A 22,545-nucleotide genomic window follows, 5' to 3' on the forward strand; every position below is an offset into this window, starting at 1 on the left:
AGGCTGAAACCATATTTTTGATGTGTCTCTAGCCTGGGAGCGCTGACTTTTCTGTCCTGCTGCATCTCCCTGGTCCTGGGGCTGCTCCGTGGGCACGGATGGCAGGACCCTCAGGCACCAGGAGCAGAGGGAACACTGTCAGGGCAGAGGGAACACTGTCAGGGCAGAGGGAACACTGTCAGGGTGATACAGCTGCTGGTGCTTAAGGGCTGTGCTGGGTTTTGCACCCAAACCCTATGTTAGGTGCTGGGTTTGCTGGGGTGCTGGGGGGTCTCCTCTGCAGCCCCCTGGCTGAGGTCCTGTGGCAGTGCAGAGAATCAGAGAATTATGGAATGGTTTGGGCTGCAAAGGGCCTTTAAAGGCAATGAGCCCTGCAATGAGCAGGGACACCTTCTGCTATCCCAGGTTGCTCCAAGCCCAGTCCAAGATGGCCTTGGAGGCTTCCAGGGGTGGGGCAGCCACCACCTCCTCTGTCACTGCTGCTATGTTTGCTGCTGTTTTAAGTTGTTGTCTTCTCCGAACGTGAAAAAATTTCCAAGAGCTCAGAGAGGCTGGGATGGCATCATTCCTGCTGCCCTGGACTGCTGGCTGGAATGCAGGGATGGGGCTTTATGTAACTGGCTGTGCATGGTCAGTGTCCAGCTCTCCTCTGCATCACAGCCTGCAGGCAAACACCATGGTGTCTCGGTGTCTCTGCCACAGGGCAGAAACCTCCAACCAAAATGAGGAGAAAAAGTACCTTAATCATGTCATGGTTCACTGAGAACATCCCAGGGTCCCTGCCAGGCTCATGGCTCCCTGGTGTCGTGGAGTTATAGAATGGTTTGGGATGGAAGGGACCTTAAGGACCACTTAGTCCCAATGCCCTGCCATGGGCAGGGATGAGTCAACAACCTGTGACTGCAGCCTTGGAGAAACAAAATGTCCAACCAGACTTGGCATCATATTTCAAAGTAGCTTCACTATTAGGTGAAATTTAAAATAAAAAGGAAGCAGCAAGCAGCATACTCTGCTTGAGCTGGGCAGGGGCAGAGGCTGCAGCAGCTCTCAGTGTTTCACCCAGTCCTGACTGACAGATCTTGGTTCATGTTCATATTTTAGGCTGCAGAAGCGTCTTTCCTCCTCTGGTTGCAGCCAGAGCAGTGCTGACCCTGGAGCAGAGAGTCCCTGCAGGAGCACTGGGAAGGGCTTCTCCATCACCAGCCGGTGCTGTGCCAGGCCCCAGAACCCCTCCGTGCCTCTGCAGGGACCCGCCTGGGCTGGGTAAAGCATTTTTTGCTTTTTGGAGGTTTCCATCCTGCTTACTGCAGTGGTGTGTGCCATCCTGCCCCTGCAAGGTCCTGGGCACAGAGACAGATCGTCCAGGGCAATGAAATGTGTGTTTGTGCAGGAGCCAGGGCACAGCTCCTGGGCTCGTGCTGCCCCAGAGCATCCTGCTTGCTGTGGGTCTGTTTGGCTCTTTGTTTTGTAAGGTCTGTGTTTGGCTCTTTATTTGACCCCTGGGGTGGATGCAGCAGCTACAGGGATGGGGCTGGGGGGGTCACAAGTGTGTGTGTTACACCAGATTTGCTTGATGAAGCATTTTGAGCAAGTTATTTAATGAGCAATTGTTGTCTTCCACAGGGAAAGGCACAGGGGCATCTGGGCACAGCAGTTTGGTGGCACTGAGGCGTCACAGGAGCCTGGTCACAGGCTCAGGGCCCCATCCCTGTCCTCTGCCAGGGCTGTCACGTACCTCCTCCTCTATAAGCTCAGGATTTTCATGATACAAAATTATGTTACTCCACCGTTTTAGTCTAGAAGTGATTATCTTGCTCAGGGAAATTAAATAAATCCCATATTTAAATACATATTTCTTTGGCAGAGACTGTAACCCCTCCAAAGTTAAGCGGCTTGAGTTAATATGTTCTGTGGGATGTGCCAGCACAGAATGTGACTGTCCCTTTCTGTCCCCTCCCTGGCCCTCCCCTGGCACCCCGGGGCATGGGCAGCTGTGGGGACAATGACCAGGGCCTGGGTGACAGTCACAGCCTGTGCAGAGCCAGCTGCAGTAGGAACTCTCCAGACACATATAGAATGGGAGGTAAAAATACATCTTGAAATATCTGTGACATATTTCCAGCAAGAGTAGGTGAGACATAAGAGAGGGAAATATTCCCGGGTTTGTCAGTCCTGCTTTGGGCTCTGAAACACAAAACTGGGCTCCAAAAGCCAAGTAGGTGAAGAGCTCTGTGGGTGCCACCAGCAATGCTCCAGCTGGATCCCCCAGTCCCAGGGAGACCTGGGAGAGGTCCTGGCCCTGGGGGGCACCTTTGTATCAGCGACCCCATGGCTCGTGCCCCCCGATGCCACACCTTTGCCGTGTATTTAACAGTGTTTGCTGAGCTGTAATACTGGAGCACTGATGAGGTGTCTGGAGACTCTCCAAGGGGTCCTGCTCCCCCAAAACCCCTTCCTGAGGGTGACTCCAAGGAGACCACTCACAGCTGGGCGTTTGTGGGCCTGCTGCGTGATTAACTGCTAATCATCTTCTGGAAAATATGATAAAGTAACTTTCTTTGTCCTGATTTAATGCTTTCCTTCCTCAAAGGAATGCGCTGGGTACCTGTTAATGAGCCATCAGATAAAGGAGCTGCAGAGCTCGTCAGGAGCTGTTCACCCTGTCACGGGGTGGTGGGTGGCCTTGGCTGGCTGCCAGCTGCCCATCAGCCTCTCTCACACCCCCTCCTCAGAGGGAGTGGGGCGGGAAGAGGAGGGGAGGGAACCATGGCGTGCCCCTGCTGTAGGACAGAGAATCAAAGGTTTGTCACCCTGAGCTCAAAACAGGTCGTTGTCGCCCCAGGAGCACCCCTAGCTTCCCTCTGCCACTGCCACTGCTCCACCTTTGGGTGCCTGGGGCGGGTGGGGGGCTCCAGCCTCGGAGCTGCTCACAGCCCAACGGGACGGGGCTCTGGGGGCTGGCAGTGAGGGGAGGTGGGCATGAGGAGCTCCAGAGGTGCCCCCTCACCCACCCCCCAGCAGTCTGGGGCAGATTTAGGGGAGGAGGGTCCTGTGGACCATTTCCCATGGCCTATGCACGGTGGGGAAGGGACCACGGGTGACCCTGCCCTGCCCACCTGCCCACTCGGGGCTGCCACCCACACTTACCCCACGGGCACCCTGTCCTGTGGGGCTGCACCCACTGCCTGTCCCCCCACTCTCCTCCTGCCTCCAGGGCTGCTCTGCGGGTGACAGTGACAGTCCCCAGCCCTGGACACCCTCCCAGCGCTCCGGGGAGCAGCTCCGCAGCCCGGGGGTCCCCAGCTGCCCCCGGTGCCCAAAGCCAGCGCCCCAGGAGAGGTGCCACAGCGGGCGCTGCTGGCACACCGGGCTCCGACCGCAGCCCGGCCGCAGCGAGGGGTGGGGATGGTTTGCTGAGGGATGGGGATGGTTTGCTGAGAGATAGGGATCATTTCCTGATGGATGGGAATGGTTTTGCTTCAAAGCCTTTGCGCTGCGGCTTATTCCACGGGCGGTGCTGGGGGAGCAGGGATTAACCCTGGCCCTGCTGCGAGCCGGGGGCTGCAGGCGGCGGCTCCGGGTACCAGGAGCGCGGGATTAACGTGTTAACTCCCTCACACGCTGGAGCAGAGCGATCTTTCTCCCCCTCCCCCTTATATTTTTCCTTTCCCCCATAATTAACCCGTTCTACGCCCCTGCTATAGAAGTGCTCTCCTTGCTCAGCGATGCCGGCAGCGATTTTTCCGGGCGGATCTGCCTGACTCGCCTGCCTTCCCTCTGACACAAAGGAGGCCCGTCGCTCCCATCCTTCCATCCTTCCCGCAGGCTGCCGGCGGGGCGATCCCGGGGCCGCTGCCCGCGCGGGCTCCATGGGCGGGAGGCAGCGGGGAAGGACGCCGATGGATGCTGCCGGTCCCTAGGGACGGCCGGCCGTGCCTGCTCAGCACTTGGCGGTCCGGCGGCCGGAGCCAGCGCTTGCGGAATGCCCGCAGTGATTTAAAACCGGCGGCCAGGAGCCTGCAGCGAGACACAGCGGCTGCGGAGCGCTCGGCATGAGGGAGCAGCGCTCCGGGAGCACCTGACTGCATGGATGCTTCTGGCTGAGCGGCGGCCAGCATCGCCAGGGAGAGCCCGGAGCCAGCCCAGCCCTGCCCGTGCGGCCGCTCTGCCAACTTCGGGGGTTCTCTGCCGCCGGCGCCGAGCTCGGCTCTCCCGACAGAGAGTCCCGCCGCCCCGGCACTTCGCGGAGCCCAAGGCCGGGGGTCCCTCGGCGGCGCTCGGACCCCCCCGCGCCGGCGGGGCATCCTCAGCCCGCGACCCGGCCCGGGACTGACGGGGCACCGCGGGCGCGATGCAAGTGTCCATCGCCTGCACGGACCACAACTTGAAGAGTCGAAATGGTGAAGACAGACTCATCAGCAAGCAGAACACCACGACCCCGAACGTAGTGAATGCAGCCCGGGCAAAATTTCGGACGGTGGCAATTATCGCTCGCAGTTTGGGGACATTTACCCCGCAGCACCACATTTCATTAAAAGAATCCACCGCAAAGCAAACGGGCATGAAATATAGGTATGGGCACGGTCTCGGTCTTTGTTCCCTTGCAGTGTAATAGCTCTTTACTTTGCCTGCCTGGGTGCACCTGGGTTTGCAGAGGAGATTTCTCCTCAGGTTATTAATAGATTTTTAAACTTGGGCGTAACTGAATAGCTTTTGGGTATTGATGCTTTTGCAGGCATATGTATTTGTGATTTTATACAAGAAAAAAACCCCACTTGCCTGGGTAGATTCCATGCAACGTTGTGAATTAGTGACAGTGGTGGTAAGATGGTTTCTATTAAGTGCTCAGTATAACTACTATCAGTGCTAATGAGCAGAAAAATCAATTAGCACAGCTTGTTTGGTGCTGGACAGGGAAAGTTGGTTTGCAGTATGTCGTGTGGAGCAGAGGCGTCTGCCTTGGGTACCATTCCATCGTGGGGGTGGCTCACTGACTTCTCACCTGGTTCACTTGGGGAAGATGAGATCAAAGCCAATTTTAGGCAAATGCAGAAAACAAAATCTTGGGCACTTTTATGGAATGCCTCCTGCATCTCACAGGTTTTTATTCCTCCTAACGTAGGCAGGAAAAATAAGGAATGGCTGAGTTCAGTCTGAAGTGCTCAGTGTGGGCAGCCTTGGTCTGGAAATAAGGATTTGTGTGCCTTTGGTGTTGGCTTTTGCCTGTTCAGGGTGTCCCTTTTGGCCACTAATGGGTGACGTTCTGACTGGGAGAGGGGGACAGCCTGGGATGCTCTGCACCCCGTGCCCGAGGTGGAGCTGCTGCTGACAGGCAGCTGGCACGAGGGGGGCTCCACAGGCAGGGTGAGGGGCACAGGGCTCTGGGCAGCTCCAGCCGTGCTGGTTCCCAGCCCTTTGGATAACATCCAGGGCTCCTGTGCCACCAAACCTGTTCCAGGGGAGCAGCACGGAGCGTGGGTACAGCTTTGTGTTAATGCTGGTTTTAGGGTCCTGGGACAGAGGCAAAGCCACACTGCCTTCAGCACCCACACAGGGATCCAGGCGTGGTGCAGCCAGCACTGGGCTTGGCTTGGAAAGCATTTTCCTGCAGAAATTGTCAATATTAACTCTCCAGGAATGGCACAGATTGGAGGGAGGGCGAATGGGATGCTCAGATGTAATTTTCTGTGAGTTGCTAGAATGGTTGATAAATGGCAGGGAGGCTTTGCCCGAGTGGAAGCCCAGCCTGTCCAGCTGCTTGCTCTGTCCTTCGGCCATGACCAACTTTCAGCAGGAGCGTTGCACGCTGCCGGCACCGTGTTGGCAGCAGAAGTCTGTAGTGAGCCTGGGGCGAGGGCAGAAATGGTGATTAATAAATATCTCCTGGAGCCGGGTCCCAGCTGGGGGTGGCATGGCAGGAGCAGTGTCCAGGGGGATCCCGGGTGCTGTGCTCTGGCCTGTAGGGAGAGCAGTATTTGGGGGATGGCAGTGAGTCTTGCCTGAAAACAGGCAACTCCCAAAGTCCGTGTAACTTGCCCTTCAATCAGCCTCCCAGGGGAGCAGTGGATCCAGGAGCTCCTGGGACCCCTCGCACCTCCTGCAGCCCTGTCCCTGCCTCAGTTCCCCCATTAGCTCATCTGTGGGACGTGTGTCTTTGATGGTGTCATTCAGAGGCATGATCTGTTACCAAGTCATGCCTTCAGCTCCCTGGGAGCACGACCCCGTGTGCTAATTGCCAGCAGTTTTCCTGCTGATTTCCCCTGGGCTCCCGGTGCTATCAGTGCACCACCATGCCGGGTAATCATAATTCCTTGCACCAGCCTCCAAAGATGGGCCTTTGTGAGTCCTTTCTGCCTAATTCCTAGATAAGGTTTGGACGGTGAGGGTGGATTGTCCCACGGGAGTTAGCACAGCCCTGGCACTCTCCTGGCTCCGGCTGCCCCAGACCTGGGAATTGCACCAGAAATAGCAGCTCGTTGGTGACAAGGCTGAGGTTTTATCTTTATGACTAATCCCTGTTTCTGCACCCAAATCTCTGCATATCCAGAGCCAATTTCTCCCCCACGAGAAGCAGCACAGGGGAATTTGGAGGAAGAGCCGAGTAACCCTCAGGCTCAGCCGCGATGCTGCTGAGTCGCGACAATCTTTGGTTGGGGAAGACACCTTCACTGGGGGATGGAGCTGGGGTTTCATGTTCATCTTGGGGCTGCTTCCTCAGACCCAGGAAAACCCAGCGCCGGGAGAAGCCAAAGGCTTTTCCCAACGGCTGCGACAATAATCCTGCAAAGTCCTCATCTCCCTCACATCTGAAGTTGAAGTCCTTCCCAATTCATTTTCTGCTTGAATTATGTCCTTGATGCTGAGCTCTGCAGCGTGAGCTGCTCCAAATGCCACGGCAGCTCCGCTGCCCCTCGATCCACGCTAAAAATACGTCCAGCCGCCCCCTCCGGCCCCGGGCGGTGCTGCCGCCCCCGTGGCAGGGCTGCCCCGCAGCTCCCGCCCCGCTCCCGGGATGCTCCCGGGCCCGGGTGCCTCCCCCGGCTGCCAGGCGCTCCCGGTGCCAGCGGGATTATGTAAACGGGAGAGACAGCGACTGTGCCTGTGACAGGGGTGGGGGCGGGAGAGGAGCCAGCTCGGGGGCTTTTCACCGAGTGACATCCTTCTGGCCCAGCTCCAGCTCAGGGACCCAACCGGAATACGAAAGGCAAAACTTTGCGGGAATAAATCCGCTGGCAGGGGAACATCTGCAAACACGAGGACTCAGGTGCGTCCCCGCGGCGCTCACCTGAGCAAACCGCGGCTTTGCCCCGGCAAAAGGAGCTTTACGTTTTGCATCTTCCCTGCCGGGTTGTGGCGTCAGGCGGGCAGGAGCTCCCAGACATCCCCTCTGCTGTCCCCGCCGGGCACAGCCTCAGCTGCCTCCTCCTGCCCAGGGCGAGCGGGGAGGGGGCCGCTCTCCTTTATCCTTTTTAATGCTCCAGTTCAGCCCCGCTGGGGAGCCTGCCCAGATGCTCGGGGAGAATATTTGGGATCACTTCAAGCCTTTCTTTGAAAATGATGTAGTTGCAGCGCTTGGCTCGGAAAATTGCAATCTGCTGCACCACTGCTGGAAACAAAGGCTGTGGCTTGGCTTCCCTGCCGTGCACAGCAGGGAGGAGGGACGGCAGGCTGGGCCTCCACCTGCTTTGGACCATGGAGAGGTTATAGCCTGGGTTCTTCTCACTCCTAACTTGCCATATTTTCTTTGAAATTATTCTCAGTAAAGTGCATCCAGCCCTGATCCTGGTGCTGGGGACAATTTGGGATGTGCTGTGGCTGCCAGAGGGAACCTCTCAGCCCGGGACTGGCACCAGCCTTCCTGTCCTCATACTTAGATTAGATGTTGTGAAGAAGTTTTTTACAATGAGGGTGGTGAGGCCCTGGCACAGGTTGCCCAGAGAAGCTGTGGCTGCCCCATCCCTGGAAGTGCCCAAGGCCAGGTTGGACAGGGCTTGGAGCAACCTGGGCTGGTGGAAGGTGTCCCTGCCCGCGGCAGGGGTGGAACTGGGTGGTCTTTAAGGTCCTTTCCAACCCAAACCACCCTAGAATTCCATGACTCTATGATTCCAGCCCCTTTGATCACACCTGCAGCATGGTAAAGCCTTGCCCAGAGCACGCCAGGAGCCTGCCCCGTGCCCAGGACGTACCGGGAGCTCGGCCGTGCCGGGCTCTGTCCCTGCAGTGCCAATTTGGGGCTGTCAGCAGTTCAGAAATAGCCCTCTGGTGAGCCCTGCCCGCGCATGGGCACGAGGGACCCAATTTACTGAGCACAACTATCTATTTGTGTTCATACATAATTGATGGAGCAGCTTTGACCATTAACTCCAGTGAGCCTAAACAAAAAATTTTATCTGCAAAGGCAGATTGGTGCAATGAACAGTCAGTGGAGCTTGGACAGGGCATGGAGAGGCCAGGAACTGTCTCCGAGGGGAAACCCATCCCTCCCATCCCATGGGGCCAGGATCTTCCCCCGTTTAAGGAGCGGTACTAATGTTGATAATATAAGATCTGAAAAACTAGTGAACAAGGGGGAAAGGGAGGGTAGAAAACAGTTATTTCCCTTCCCAGCATTGTTTTCAAATCTGGGGGGAGCTGAGCATTTGAGGATGGTGAAGGTACAAGGAGGAATCTGTGGAACTAAAGCCATTGACATTGGAATTACGTAAAGGTGATCTGGGAAGACAAACCTTGAGAAGCAAAGTTTGCTTTCTTCCTCATCCCCTGGGAAAGTGGGCAGGTTTAGATTAGAGTTTAGGAGGAAATCCTTCCCTGTGAGGGTGGGGAGGCCCTGGCACAGGTTGTCCCAGAGAGGCTGTGGCTGCCCCATCCCTGGAAGGTTCCAAGGGCAGGAGCAGCGTCCATCTCAGATCGTGGGTGCTGCACTTGGAGAGAGCCCAGCCCAGGGTATCCCGAGCCCAGCCCAGGGCATCCCGCTCAATCCTTCCCTCACTGGGGATTTTTCTGGCTCTCTGCCTGGGTGCAGCTGCTTGACAGGACCTTGCACATCCCTGGTGGCACTGAGGCGGTGCCGTGGCCACGTTCCCAAGGGGGTCGTTTCATCCTGCTGGCTAAAATCCCATCAGCTGTTTGAGGCGTTTCTCTCTTTGTGCTGAGATTGTGGGTTATTGTCAAAGCACATTAACAGGGAGCTGTTCATGCATCACAGCACAGTGGTGGGCGTGCTGCTCCCAGGGATCTGCTGGGATGGCTCTCCCCTCCCTTCTGGAAAGGCAGCCATGGACTCGACCTGCCAGGGTCAGAGCAGTGCTCTGTTGGCTCTGTGCACCCCTTACAGAGAGTAAAATGCACTGTAAAAATACCACAGCACAAAGAATGCCTCATCCCGATATTCTGCCTAAATGCAAACATAATTAAGGTGTGTAACAATCATAGAACTCTCAACCCTCTGGTAAACTCAAACTTTCCAGCGTTGGGGGCAGGCAGGACCCAGCCCAGAAGGGATCCACACTCTGGAGCACATTCCTTCCCAGGAGCAGTGGGTGGGAAGGAGAGACAACCTGCACCTGGGAAACATGGCTTTAAAAGGACAGAGGGCAGGGTTAGATGGGATACTGGGAAGGAGTTCTTGGCTGTGAGTGATGATGCCCCGGCACAGGCTGCCCAGAGAAGCTGTGGCTGCCCCAGCCCTGGAAGTGTCCAAGGCCAGGTTGGACGGGGCTTGGAGCAACCTGGGATAGTGGAAGGTGTCCCTGCCCATGGCAGGGGTGGAGTGAAATGGTCCTTCCCTAAGGTCCCTTCCCTGTGATGATTCTATGACTGCATGGAACATCCCTCAGCTATTGCCCCTCCCTGGAGAGGTCCCTGGTGTGGCTGCCAAGTGGTCACAGAGGAGGAGGTATCGCTGCCTGGGGGGGACAGAGCCCTGCAAGGACCCAGAGCCGTGTCAGAGACGTGTGACCATCATCAGACTCTTCACCCCCCCATTGCCCGCAGTTTGTTCCACTCCTTTGAACATCCCCGGGTCACCCAGGGGCTGGGAGCGAAAAGGGCCGTGCTTTTATTAAAATGCAAATTCCCTCTGTGGAATTGGGATGTTACTGATGCTGGCAGGGCCCTGCAGAGCACGTGGTGTCCCTGACCCTGTGCCACGGATGTGGGCTTGGAGGAGGGAAAGCCACCTCCCAACCTGCTGGGAAATGCACACAGGTCACTTTGGGCTGCAAAATCCCTCTGGGAATAGAAGATAAATCTCTTGTGCTTTCCAAGGGCTATAAGTGGAAGATATTTCCTAGCAGCACTCCAGCAGTTGTATCTTCTTTTTCCTCACTTTTCTTTTTCCGAGCACTAACCACAATAACTACCTCACATATTTAGGAATCTGTGGTTTATTTAAGCCTTGCTGCAATTATGAGCAGTTTTAAACTCTCACATGCAAATGGCACAATTATTTTGATGTCAGAGTTCCATATTATTTCAGTAGCTCTCCCACATCAGGTTGACTTTTATGGCTCATTGTCTGATCTTCATTTTCTTGCTGCAAATTAAGATTAATCCAGTGAACAGAATGGATTTACGCTGAATTCACAATGCTTTTCCCCCCAGGAACTGTAGCTGATAATGGCTACAAAGGAGGCAGGAATAACTCAAAGGGGGAGGAAAAGGAGCCACTTGAGTGAGCAGAATCTGCTGATTTGTGCTGTTCCAGACTCCAGTGGCTCCCCAGGAGTTTGTAGCTGGGAGGTGAGGCCGGGGCTTGGTGGGGTCTGAGTTTGTCTCGTCCTATCACATTGAGGCAAAAGCCCTGTTTGACATTGCAGTGCTAAACCAGCTTTAGGTTTGAATACACATTTATTTACCACTTAAACTCTAGAAATAGGGCAGTGCAAGGGGCAGGGGTACACTCCTCCCTGGCAGGGGTACACTCCTCCCTGGCTGTTGCCTCTTCGGCACACGGCAGTGCTGGGTTAGCAGTTGGACTCAGTCATCTTCCAGGTCTTCCCAGGTGAAACAATTCCATGATTCTATGATAAATGAGGACTTTGCAGGTGTGTGGGCCAGTGTAAGCACTGAAGATGGATCTCCTCTCCTAGGTGTCAGATAAAGCAAAGTTGCCTTTGCTCTGCAGTACCTGCCCAGCTGCTCCCAGCTGCTCCCAGCTCTCCCCCGGGGCTTTGCCACCAGAGCAGTGATGCCCAGAGCTGTGCTGTCTGCAGGCAAAGGGATTTCCACTGCCCAGCCTCTGTGCCACACTGGGACAGCACTGTCCTGCAGTGCTGGTGGCACTGGGAGCACTGGGCACAGCGGGAACCCAGGGCTTGCTCTGCCGTCGATTCCCGCCCCCTGTTTTATTCCCGAGGGAGAGCGATGAGCTCAGGAGAGCAAGATCGGATTCAAGGACAAATGGTGTTCCAGGAGCACGATTCTCGTGGTGGTTTGGTTAAGTGGCAGCAAAACGCTGATATTTTAAGGAAGCTTTTAAATAATGCAGTGGTGCTGGGGGTGTGTGTGGCAGAACTGCTCACTGCCCGCCCGTGGGCGAGGTGAGGGGCACGGGGAAGGGCTGCAAGGGCACAGAGCAGCCTGGGTGCCTGGTCCTGTCACCCCGGGGTGGATGTCCCTGTCACCCGTGGGGGAATATCCCCACCACCCCTGGGCAGATGTCCCACGAGTGGCTGTCACAGCACTGCTGCTCCTGTGCCCCCCAGACCTGTGCCACTCCCTGGGCAGTGGCGGTGAGTGGCTGTCCCCTGGGAGGGAGGCATCTCCCTGGCTCGCAGCGGTGGCTGGAGCAGGTCCCTGACCCACCAGCTGCTAAAACTCACCCCGCTCCACTCTCCTCCTCCCAAGCCCTTCCCTGCAGCATGGTATTTTCCATCTGAAGGCTGCCTGACAACTTTAATCTAATGCTTAAATGGATGGAAGGAAAGTCGTGGCACAGGAACGCTGCTAATTTAATTACTTGTGAAGTGCACAGTTTAAGACATTTAAAATGTATTATTTTAGCCTGGCTGCTTTGGCAAAATCCAATTGGAATTTTGAGCACACTTATTTTTATTTTAGACTAACATTATAAAACGCCTTCTGTGGAACATGTTTATTAAGAATTTAATTGTCTTTGAGGATAAGAAAAGGCTCGGTGTGTGACTCGGTGTGAGCCCAGAGGGTAAAGCCAGGGTGACGTGTCCTTGCTATGAGTGTGGGGACATCTCCCCTGTGCCCAGGGCTCAGTGGGTGCCAAACACCGTGGCAGGGAGGGACAGCTCCATGGGGATGTCTCCACAGCTCCTGCTCCAGCAAAACTTCCCTGTGTTTTCGTATTTGGAAAATATCCAACAAGCCAAGGTCTGGTGGCTCATGGTGGTGGGTTGATTGTGATGTAAAGTCAGTGGATGTTTAGGGTCGATCTCCCTAAGCACAGAGGGATTTGGGTGCTGTGTCCTGCCCCTTGTCCCAGCCCCGTTCTGGGCCTGAGGCTCTTGGAGGCCCCCAGTGAGGTCCTGGTGCCTTGTCCCTGGTGGCTCCCAAAGAGGGACCTGGGTGAGGGTTTGAGCTGTAGTTTTCCTTACAAGTGCATGAATGGTGTGACAGTCTATGCAGGGCCCATGGCAGCTTAAATCCAGCTGGATGCAACACTTCTGGAGGACCCTGGATCCAATAAATGGGATGGTGTCCATGCATGGAAAGGGCACGAGGGAGGAGAGCAGGGTCGGGGCTGGTTGGATTTGCTGCTCCTGAAAGTTATCCAAAAAAACGTGCCCTTTGTGTAAACAAGCTGCTTTGGAGATATTTTGGGGATGAAGTCATAAAAATTTTATGGCATACCTATATTTTCCTGTTGGCATTGAATTTGCCATAAAAACCAACACAGAAAAACAGCTTCAGCTGTGCTGGCTGGGAAACTGCTGCAGCTGCTTTCAGAGAGTCAGAAAATCGTCCCACAGTGGTTTGGGTTGGGAGGGACCTTAAACATCACCCAGTCCCACTGCCATGGGCAGGGACACCTTCCACTAGCCCAGGTTGCTCCAAGCCCTGTCCAACCTGGCCTTGGACACTTCCAGGGATGGGGCAGCCACAGTTTCTCTGGACACCCTGTGCCAGGGCCTGCCCACCCTCACAGCCAAGAATTCCTTCCCAATATCCCATCTAACCCTGCCCTCTGGCAGTGGGAAGCCATTCCCCTTGTCCTGTCCTGTCGCTCCAGGCAGTTCAGCAGTATGGAAAATCTGTCAAAAATGTCTTTCCTCTCTCAAAAGGCAAAAGTCCCACACAATAATTAAAACACAAATTCCACTATTTTTCCCAGTGGTTTCCCTACCTCGGCCTGCTTATTATTATAATATTTCCTGCAAATAGTTTTTACCTAAATATTGGTGCAGGAATAAATTGCCCCTCCAAACTGAAGGACTCCCCTTCCTGAGCTGGCCCTGCTGAGGATGCTCCTGGCTGCTGATGGGGTGGAACTGCTCAGGGCTGCACTGATCACCCAGTGTTAGTCCAGGGCTGCCCAGATTCCTTCCCCTTCCTTAGTCTTGAGATTGTGTCAGAATTAGCTTCTCCTGCCTGTGGAGAAAATACCTGTTTTCCAGTTCCAGATATTCAGCCACTTCACCTTAGTGACTAATACTTTCCAGGGTGGGCCAAGGGATTGGGAAGGAAAAGCCATTGACAGGCTTTTACATTTTTTATTTTGCCTCTTTCAGTGGGAAGTGGCACCAAAATGAGAGAAAATGGCATTTATTATTTACAGCCCCGTGGGGTGTGTGGGCTGTGACAGCACAGCCAGCACCCTGCACAGGGGTGTGACTGGGATGCTGATTTCCCATGGTGTGCAGTGGGATGGATGTGGTCAGTGGAACAGGGTCAGGGTGTGTCCCTGGGGCTGTGCCCATCCCTCCATCCCTGTGTCCTCCCGAGTTATGGGGCTGGGTACCATCGCTGGGGGCTGTGGATTACCCCCCCCAGGAGGGATGGAGAGCCCCACGTCCTCTTACTTCTGGCAACAACTCGATTCAATCAGGTTTTTTTACAGGGATAACACAATTCCCTCAGACATTTGAAATCCTGCACTTTGCAAGCCTCACTGCAGAATGACAAATAATTTTTTGTTTCCTCCCTTTCATCCCGGGGTCCAACGATGCTGAAACACGGTGGGGGCAGCAGAGCCGTGGGCTGTGCTCTGCTCTGGGATGTGCTGCTGGAATGGGGCCCTCCAGGAGGAGTTGTTCCCCTGGGAACGCCGATGCCAGAGGTGCCCCCGCTCTGGCACCCCCACCCTGTGCCCCACCCCAGCTGTTCCAGCTGTGGGAAGACCGGGTGGGAGGATGGGTGGGGGTGGGCAGGAGCCTGGCCCATGGCACAGGCAGGCCCAGCACCCTGGCAAAGCCCTGTGCTTGGCCACAGCCCATCTCCTCTGCCTTATCTACATTTTAATGCGTCATCTGCAACTTTTCTGAGGATGCAGCCAAGAAAAACGCTGGGGAATTTCAGCTGAGCCGACCACCTACACAGCCGGTGGCCCTACGAGTACGGGAGGGGAGCTGGGAAGTGAGAAGGGAGCCAAGGAACGGGGGCTGGACGCCCTTCAGGCACCTGCTTGTCCCCTCGTGCCACCCGTGCCCATCCTGGCTGCCCCTGCTGTGCCCAAGCCAACTCCCACTGCCCAGGACTCACCTCCTGCCTTCCCTACTACCTTTTCCCGGCCCATCAACACTGTCCTGTTTTGCCTCTGCAGTTTTTCCACTGGTAGCAGGATTTTTTCCTGTTTTGTGTCATTGACCTGATCCTTAACATCACTTCTCCGTGCTGCAGAAGCCGGATGGGAAGGAAGATGCTCAGAGGAGCACCTGGGATTGTGTCATGGACTGGAATTGTCCAAGGCCAAGTTGGATGAGGCTCTGAGCAAGCTGGGATAGTGGAAGGTGTCCCTGCCCAAGGAAGGGGGCTGGAACTAGACAGTCTCTAAAGTCCTTTTTGACCCAAACCATTCTGTGGTTACAGGGTTCTGTGGCCCACCTACTTCCACCCTCAGACAGCTCAGGAAAGCAGTGTTGCTCCGGGAGCACCTTCACTGCACTCCTGCAGAGACACACGATCCCAACCCAGCGCTGTTTTATTTCAGCAGCACGCAGAAGATCACAAAGCAGTTTGCAAAGCAGCCAACACGAGCACAGGCACACAGTGCAGGTGTCAGATTGAATGTTAAAGCAAAGTTAAGGATGCACGTGCTCAGCAAGGGAATAAATCTGTGTTTTCAGCTTGCTCGAGTATCTGCTGGGACACCCACGCTGGTCCTGCTTCTGCAGCTTCGTGTGTTCAGCTCTGCTTCCCATCGCTGGAAAATAGAGTTCAGATTTCCTGAGATGTGATGCTTTGCCCAAATATCAGAACTTCAGCAGGGCCACGAGCATTTGAACAACGCTCCCAGGCACACGGTGGGGTTCTGTGGGTTGTCCTGTGCAGGGCCAGGGCTTGGACTCAAGGAGTCTCGTGGGTCCCTTCCAGCTCAGGTTATTCTGTGGTTCTGTGGTTCTCTGTCTTTGCTGCAGCCTTATGGCATGAAGCTGTCCTGACTCCTGTCCTCACAAGCAGCCTTTGCTGGGATGTGGTGCCTTGGTCTGAGCATCTGAAGGTTGTTGGACATGGGGACACCCTGGTACTGTGGGGATACCCTGCCCCTGTGGGCACAGCCAGGCACTGAGGGTCCCTCTCAGCTGGGGTTGTCTCTGATGGATATTATGGAGCAATTAGGGTGGTATTTCAGCTCGTATGAGGGTGAAACAATTTCCATTTAGAAACAGGGAATATTTCTGAGGGACGAGCAGGAAGCTGGTGTGTGTTAGAGCAGGGAAAGCTGCTCGGTAGGGCTTTGGTTAAATCCACCATTTTTGTTTTCCAAATTGAAGGTTTTAACCCGAATCCTGCACTAAACCATTTCCCCCCAGCAGTGACCAATCTCTGGCACTACCCAAGATGAGTGACGTGCCGTATCCAGCGCTTTCCTGGGATGTGCAGTGTCCCAGGGCACTCAGACCTCCCTCACTTCACCATCTCTGCCTGTGGAAAGGGGTTTGAACCACGGGAACCAGCCAAGAGCTGCGACTCTGTGTCGCTGCCACTGCCGCTAATCCAGGCGGTAATTTAGTGGGAACTGCTGTGAGTGCTGTGGAGTGTTTTGTTCCCAGAATGAGAGACAGAAAGCATTATTTGTCTCTCTTCCCACCCACACCACTCAGAGACAGCCTCCTGCCACCAGAGCCTGGCGGAGGGACAGCTCCTGATTGCCTGAGATCTGCAGGGCTTTGGGAGCTGTGGAAGCCAAACGAAATCCAGCCTGAAGAGCAGGAAACCACCCAAGTTAATTAAAGGAGAGAATTAACACCTCCATGGTGCCTCACCCTCTGCTCCCAGCAAGACTGAGCCCGATGAATCGTGACAAATGGCTTGTACATGAGATGTTAGGAAGAGCTGAGCATCTTCCAGTATGTCTCAGGGGGGTTATAAAAAAGAGGGAAAGCGACTTTTTACACGGGCAGGTAGTGATGGGACGCAGGGGAACAGTTTTAAACTAAAAGAGGAGAGATTTAGATTAGATGTTAGAAAGAAATTCTTTACTTGGAGGGTGGTGAGGCCCTGGCACAGGTTGCCCAGAGAGGCTGTGGCTGCCCCATCCCTGGAAGTGTCCAAGGCCAGGTTGGACAGGGCTTGGAGCACCCTGGGCTAGTGGAAGGTGTCCCTGCCCATGGCAGGGGGGTGGGACTGGATGGACTTTAAGGTCCCTTCCAACCCAAACCATTCTGGGATTCCAAGATCTTCCCCTGCAGGTGCCAGGGATGGGGTTGAGATCAAGGCCAGTGTCACTGTCCCCACTCCACAGGTGTCAGGGAAGGACATTGGATGCACTGCAGTGGGAGAGGGCAATGGGAAGGGTCTCTGCTCTCATGATGATTTTGGTGTCACTTGAAACAGGCTCTTTTTTTTTTTTCCCAGGGAATAAATTACATATTTTATTCATTTTCTGCACAGAGAGGAGCGGTTCTGGAGCCCTGATGGGGATGTTTCTAAGCAACGTTGTTTTCCCACCACCAGCGTCAGGAACAGTGACTTTTTTACTTTTTTTCCCACATTTTTGTAGCGATAAAACAACTCTGCAGTTTATGTCCCGGAAAACCATGGCACGATTTCCCCAGTTTTGCTTAATCGGATGGGCGGGGGGGGCTGCATCCCCACCCTGGGGTCCCCCATCTGTGAGGGGGCTGTGCCATGTGAGGGGGCTGTGCCATGTGAAGGGTGCCCCAGCCTCTCCTGTCTGCAGCAGAGCCGGGGGATGCCCACAGAAACACTTGTGTGTGATGCCTGCCCAGGGGTTGGCTTTGTGCCCTTCCCGAGCCCCTCTGCTCCATTCCAAGCCCCTCTCTCCCCTCCCGCCTCCTTCCCCCCATTTACACTCCCAGCATGTTTTCCCCAGGCTGGAATACTCAGAAATGCTGGGATTTGCCTCCCCCTCTTGCCTTTCTCACCCCGATGCCGTTGGCGTGGCCATGGGCACCAGGAGCTGGTGGTGCCCCACACAGGGGGTGAGAAATGACCCCCCAGACCCAAGACCCCCACCCACATCCCTCCCTGGCAGCCCCAGGACTTGTGAAACAGGGTCCTGGGGGTCACCTGCCACCGGGGCTGCTGAGGTGGCACCGACCCACGCAGGGTCTGTCCCCATGGCTTTGCATTTCTGGTGGAGGTTGGTTTCTGTGGGCACAGCCACGGGCACAGGGCAATGAAACCGGGGTTGGAATGAGCCAAAAGCAGCTCAATCTGATTTCTGTAGAGCTCTCCCCAGCCTGATGATTCTTCTGTGGGTGTGGAGTCGAAAATGTTTTAGTCATTGTATGTGTTATTGCAGAGATTTTATTTAAAACTTATGTTTTTCCCCCAGAAAAAAACCTCTCACTCCTTCTCTCTCTCATTTCTGATAGACAGATAAATGGATGGGTGGATAGAAGAATAGATGGATAGGTTGGTGGAGGGAAAGATGGATAGATGGAATGGTTGATAAATGGATGGATATACAGATGGATGGATAGATAGGCAGATAGATGGACAGACAGATAGGATAGTTATCCTGATCCCTTTGTACAGCTGGGAATACTGGAAGGGAAGGTTTGGGCTGATTTGGGGGGGGGGGGTGTTAGCACAACTGAGCAAACCCAAACTCTTCCTGCTCTGAGCAATGAAGAGCAGCAGGGAAACTAATCCCCACCTGGATAAATGGGATGTATTTTCTTGTAATTGCTTTGTCTCTGAACAACAGGAGGAACCACTTGTAGGTTAATGAGGTGATTAAGCAGCACAGGTGTCTCAGGCCATAAATCTCTGCTGGGAGGGTGGGGGGTGTTGGTTGTGTCCCTGTGTGTGTGGCTTGTGCTGCTCTTCCAGCTCCCTGTGCTCCGAAGGTACCTGGTTGGTGCCGTGGATGATGAGCTGTGGAGGGGCTGGAAGGTTGATGGTGGAGGTAAGAAGAAGTGAATTACCTTCTTTTCCCCACTGCTTGTTGGAGGGGAAGGGGTTTGCTCTGTGCCAGGGCTGGGTGCTGGGGTAGGTGCTCTGTCCTGCTGGGGACCGTGGGGAGCGGGCTCTGTGTGACTTTGGGAGGGTGGATGTGGCTCTGGAGGGATGGGGACAGCCAGGGGTCACTGTGGGGTGCTCAGCCTGGGCTGGGGGCCAAGCCTGGGGCTGCTCCTGGGTCCATGCAGCCCCCTGTTACAGCTGCCACTGCCATTGCCCGGCTCTTACTGATTCCCCTGCTCCAGAGTTAATTAAAATTGAGTAATTACACTTCCTGTCTGCCCTGTGCCTGGAGGTGTCACAAGGGCTGCAGGGCTGTGCTGTACCTGTTGCCTCAGCAGTGGGTGTTCATACAAATGTCACCATGTTGGGTTTTTCCCCCCTCCCTGTCTCCTCCCAGAGCTGAGTCTTGTCCTCCCCATGGCCCCACTACTCTCCAGCTTTCCTCTCATTTCTCCTGGCTCCCCAGGGTCCCTGTGCCTGTTCTCTTGGGAGCTCTCTGCCCCGGGCTCATCTTACATATATATCTGTGTGTATATATATATATATATGAATTATATATTCCTTTTGCTCTTGTTCAGCCCTGACTGCACAGTCAGCGCTTCCCTTCTGAGGAAATAATTAAACTCTAAGTTCTCATAAAAGCCATGAAGGAGACATTGGGTGAGTGTAGAGGCAAAATGAGGATGGGGAATTTTCCACGTCTCCCGCAGCCCTCGCTGCTACCCCGTGTTCCAGGAGGGTCAGGTTGGGACTAGGCTGGGCAGTGCTGGTTTAAGGCAGGATTGTGTGCTGCTCACCTACGTGCAGCATCCACTTCTCGGGAGCAAAGGAGAGTGAAATCCAATCCCAGGGGATTTTATTCCTTGTAACGTGGCCACGTAGGAAGATTAGATTGTGTGCAATGTCAATTTTAGTTACAAAGGCAGGAGCCCGAGGTTTAAAATGGAGGTGAATATTTGGCAGTGGAAAGTGAGAAGAATTTGAGTGTGCAGCAACCCTAAATCCGTTTAACTCCTTCCCAGGAAGGGTATTTGAGGGGAATAAATCATCCCACTTCTCATCCACTTGGAAAGGTTTTCCTCAGTGTGGTGAGATGAGCCCTGAACAATCAAAGGATTGTAATTGGCTGCCCCCAATGTACCTGGTGAGTTAATTGGGGCAGCAGCATCGCAGGGAAGGGCTGTTTCAGCAGCAAGAAAGGGTTCAGTGTTATTTATACTGGCTTGAGCAGAGGGGATCTGGGAGGGGCTGGAAAGAGCTCTTCCAGTGGACAGGCTTTCCTGGGGGAGCAGTGGAGTGGAATTGAGGGAATAAAAAGCTTTGGTTAAACAGTGTAGGAACTTCCTATTAGGAAGCTCCACTGCAGTGTGTGTGGAAGGAAGAGCTGCTGAGTGGGGCCATGTCTGTGTCCAGCCAGGAAGGGCCATCCCTGTGCCAGAGCAGTGTCACTGTGCCTTGGTCCTTGTCTCTTTAATTAACACTGCAGACATAATCACATAATCTGATCTTCCTACGTGCCCACATCACAAGGAAAACTCCCCTTGGAATGGATTTCACCCTCTTTTTGCTTCTGAGAGTCCTGACAAGCTGTACTTTTCCCCTGTCTTTTTACCAGACGGCTTTATCCCAGTGCCTCTCACTGCTCTTGTCACCCCTCTGTACTCCTGCAGGATGTCAGTCCTCTCTTCTCTCTTTGTGTCATTTTGACTTCCTGATGCTGAACCAAAGGGTTTTTGAAGCCAAAAATTGTCACCTTGACCTTTCTTGTGCGTGTTGGACCGTGGTTCCTCAGACACAAACAGGCTCTTCTTACCCGTCACTCCTGAGCAGACACACCTCTGAAGTGTTCCCCTTGCCCATAATCTGCTCACAGCAAAGTGATTAACGAGCAAAATGCTGCTTCCCCCCCAGCTGGGGAGCTGGAGGCTTTTGCAGCCCTGAGTGTGTCCACAGGGCTCTGTCCTGGCTGTGCCTCGTTGTCCTGCATCAACCCATGCTGGCCCTGAAACACCAGTTTCATTTGTCTGCTTGTTTCTGGTAAAATAATTAACTTGGGCTTATTCAGCATCGTAGCAGGTCCAGAACCAAAGTGTCTTCCCTGAGTACAACCTCTTCCATGTTTAAAGGACTGAGTGCTGTGGTGGAGTTTAGGCTGTGGTTTTCTTCTCCAGTTCTACACAAGCAGCCGAGGTGGAATGTGAGGAGCCAGGTCTGGTCCCCAGGCAGGGCTGAGCTGCTGATAAGGGGTGGTTAATCTACTGGAAGTGAGGGAAGTGGGAATTGGTCACAGAGGTGAATTGGAGCCCTTTGTGCCCTTGAGCTCCAGGGATGTGATACTGCTGCCCAGGTAGGGGTTTTTCTCTTTGCTGCAGGCTGGGAAGGGGCAGGAGCAGTTGAGCAAAGAGTTTCCAGGTCTCTGTGCAGCTGGAATAACCCCTTCACCCACAGAGCTGATACCCTCTCACTGCCTGCCAGGCAAAAATCTGAGCTCATCCCAGGGAAAAATCCTACAACAATGGGGACAGTGACTCCGAGCCTGAGGGTGACAGAGGAGGATGAGGAAGGAGCAGGCATGGATGTGGCAAGAGAAAACAAGGATGTGGTTTTCCTGGGCAGAGCTGCTGTGGGACAGAGGGGTTGGTGACCAGCCCTGTGGCCGTGCCACCCACGAGGGTCCTGCCGGGCAGGAAGGTGCCATTCATTCATTCCCGGGGGCTCCCGGCTCCAGTGGGTGCTGGGCTGACGCCTCTTCCCAGCCTTTTCCCTGCCAGGCTGCCGGCACGTGCTGCCTGGCTGTTTGCCTGGGGCTGCCTGGCATTTGGCTGCGGCTCCTGGAGGCTGCGGGCACGTGGATGCTGCCACGGCCCCGGCATCTGGGAGAGACAGCGGCAGGGACCCGCGGCTCCCGGGAAACGCTGTGCCCTCCGCTTGGAAAAGCCTAGTCAAGGGAAATGTCACCCCTCCCCGAGCGCTGTTTTGGTGCCTGGGTGTATTTTTAACAACAGCCCCGACTCCAAGCTGTGTTTGCCGTGATTCAGAGGCTCGGCCCCGCTCGCCAGCCCGGCGCAATCTGGCGGAGCCGCTGGTGCTGCGGGGACGGGGCTGTTGGCTCCGGCTCCTGCCGTGCGGGGAAAATGTCACCGTGGGCTTGTGCCAGGAAAGCAGGGCTGTGTCAGACCCACCTGCAGGGCTGGGCTCTCAGGGGGGGCTTTGTGTCCCCATGTCTTTCGCTGTCCCCTGCTCGGTCCTGGCCACTGGGATGGGACCATACGGATGCTGTGCTCGCCTGCCCTGAGGCTGCTCCCTAGAGAAGGAAACTGGGAAGATTTAAAGTTAAGCTTGAAACATCTTTCTTAAAGCTACAAACAGCAGGAAGAGTGTGGTGTCCCTTCTCCTCACAAAAAACCCCATGCCCTGTGGCTTCTCTGCAATGAGGTGGCCTGTGCTGGAGGTTTGGGTGCCCCAGTGCTCCTGGGGAGGTTTGTACACTCCTCTGTGGGCAATGAGGGGGATGCCCTGTGCCCTGCCACAACATCCCGTCCTTCCTGTTCCTTTCCCCATTCCACCCCCTTGGGAGGCTCCTCTAGAGGCCAGTCATGGCTCTGCCGTAGCTGTGGAGAGCACACTGGTGTGGTGCTGTTTGGCTTTGGACTCTGGTTTAAAAGAACTCAGGGGTGAGGTACTGAACACCTTCAGGTCTCACTTGTGGTGTGAGTTTGGGAGAAAAGGCTGTGGGCAGGGGGGATGTCGGGTACCACCACTGGTGGATGCTCCAGGCTGTCTGGGGTGGGGCTGTTCCCCCTTCAGCTCCAGGGACTGAGCTGGTTAATTTGTCTCAGCACAAAAAGTATTTACTGGCCTGTTACTTGGAGACTGACCACTGATTTTACTTGGCAATGTTACAGCTTTCAGATGTGTGTGTTTCTGTATGTATGTAATATATACAGATATATACACATACACCTGGAAGCTGCAAAATAGGTG

General features: G+C 54.7%; 1 protein-coding gene across 3 annotated transcripts in view; it reads left to right on the plus strand.

Moving 5' to 3' along the window:
- The window catches only part of KCNAB1 (potassium voltage-gated channel subfamily A regulatory beta subunit 1), a 62,219-nt gene that overhangs the window by 14,234 nt on the left and 25,440 nt on the right, over positions 1-22,545 (plus strand). The window contains exon 1 of one of the 3 annotated variants that reach the window (XM_051781876.1): positions 4,243-4,572. The exons of the other annotated variants lie outside the window; for them this stretch is intronic. Coding sequence (XP_051637836.1) covers positions 4,352-4,572 — 221 coding nt within the window. The 5' untranslated portion in view covers positions 4,243-4,351. Of the gene's footprint in view, positions 1-4,242; positions 4,573-22,545 lie in introns of those variants that run through there. 3 annotated transcript variants of the gene reach the window in all.

The sequence above is a fragment of the Manacus candei genome, unplaced genomic scaffold (genome assembly GCF_025592945.1).
Source record: "Manacus candei isolate 608988 ecotype Guabito, Panama unplaced genomic scaffold, ASM2559294v1 h1tg000015l, whole genome shotgun sequence".
Taxonomy (NCBI): domain Eukaryota; kingdom Metazoa; phylum Chordata; class Aves; order Passeriformes; family Pipridae; genus Manacus; species Manacus candei.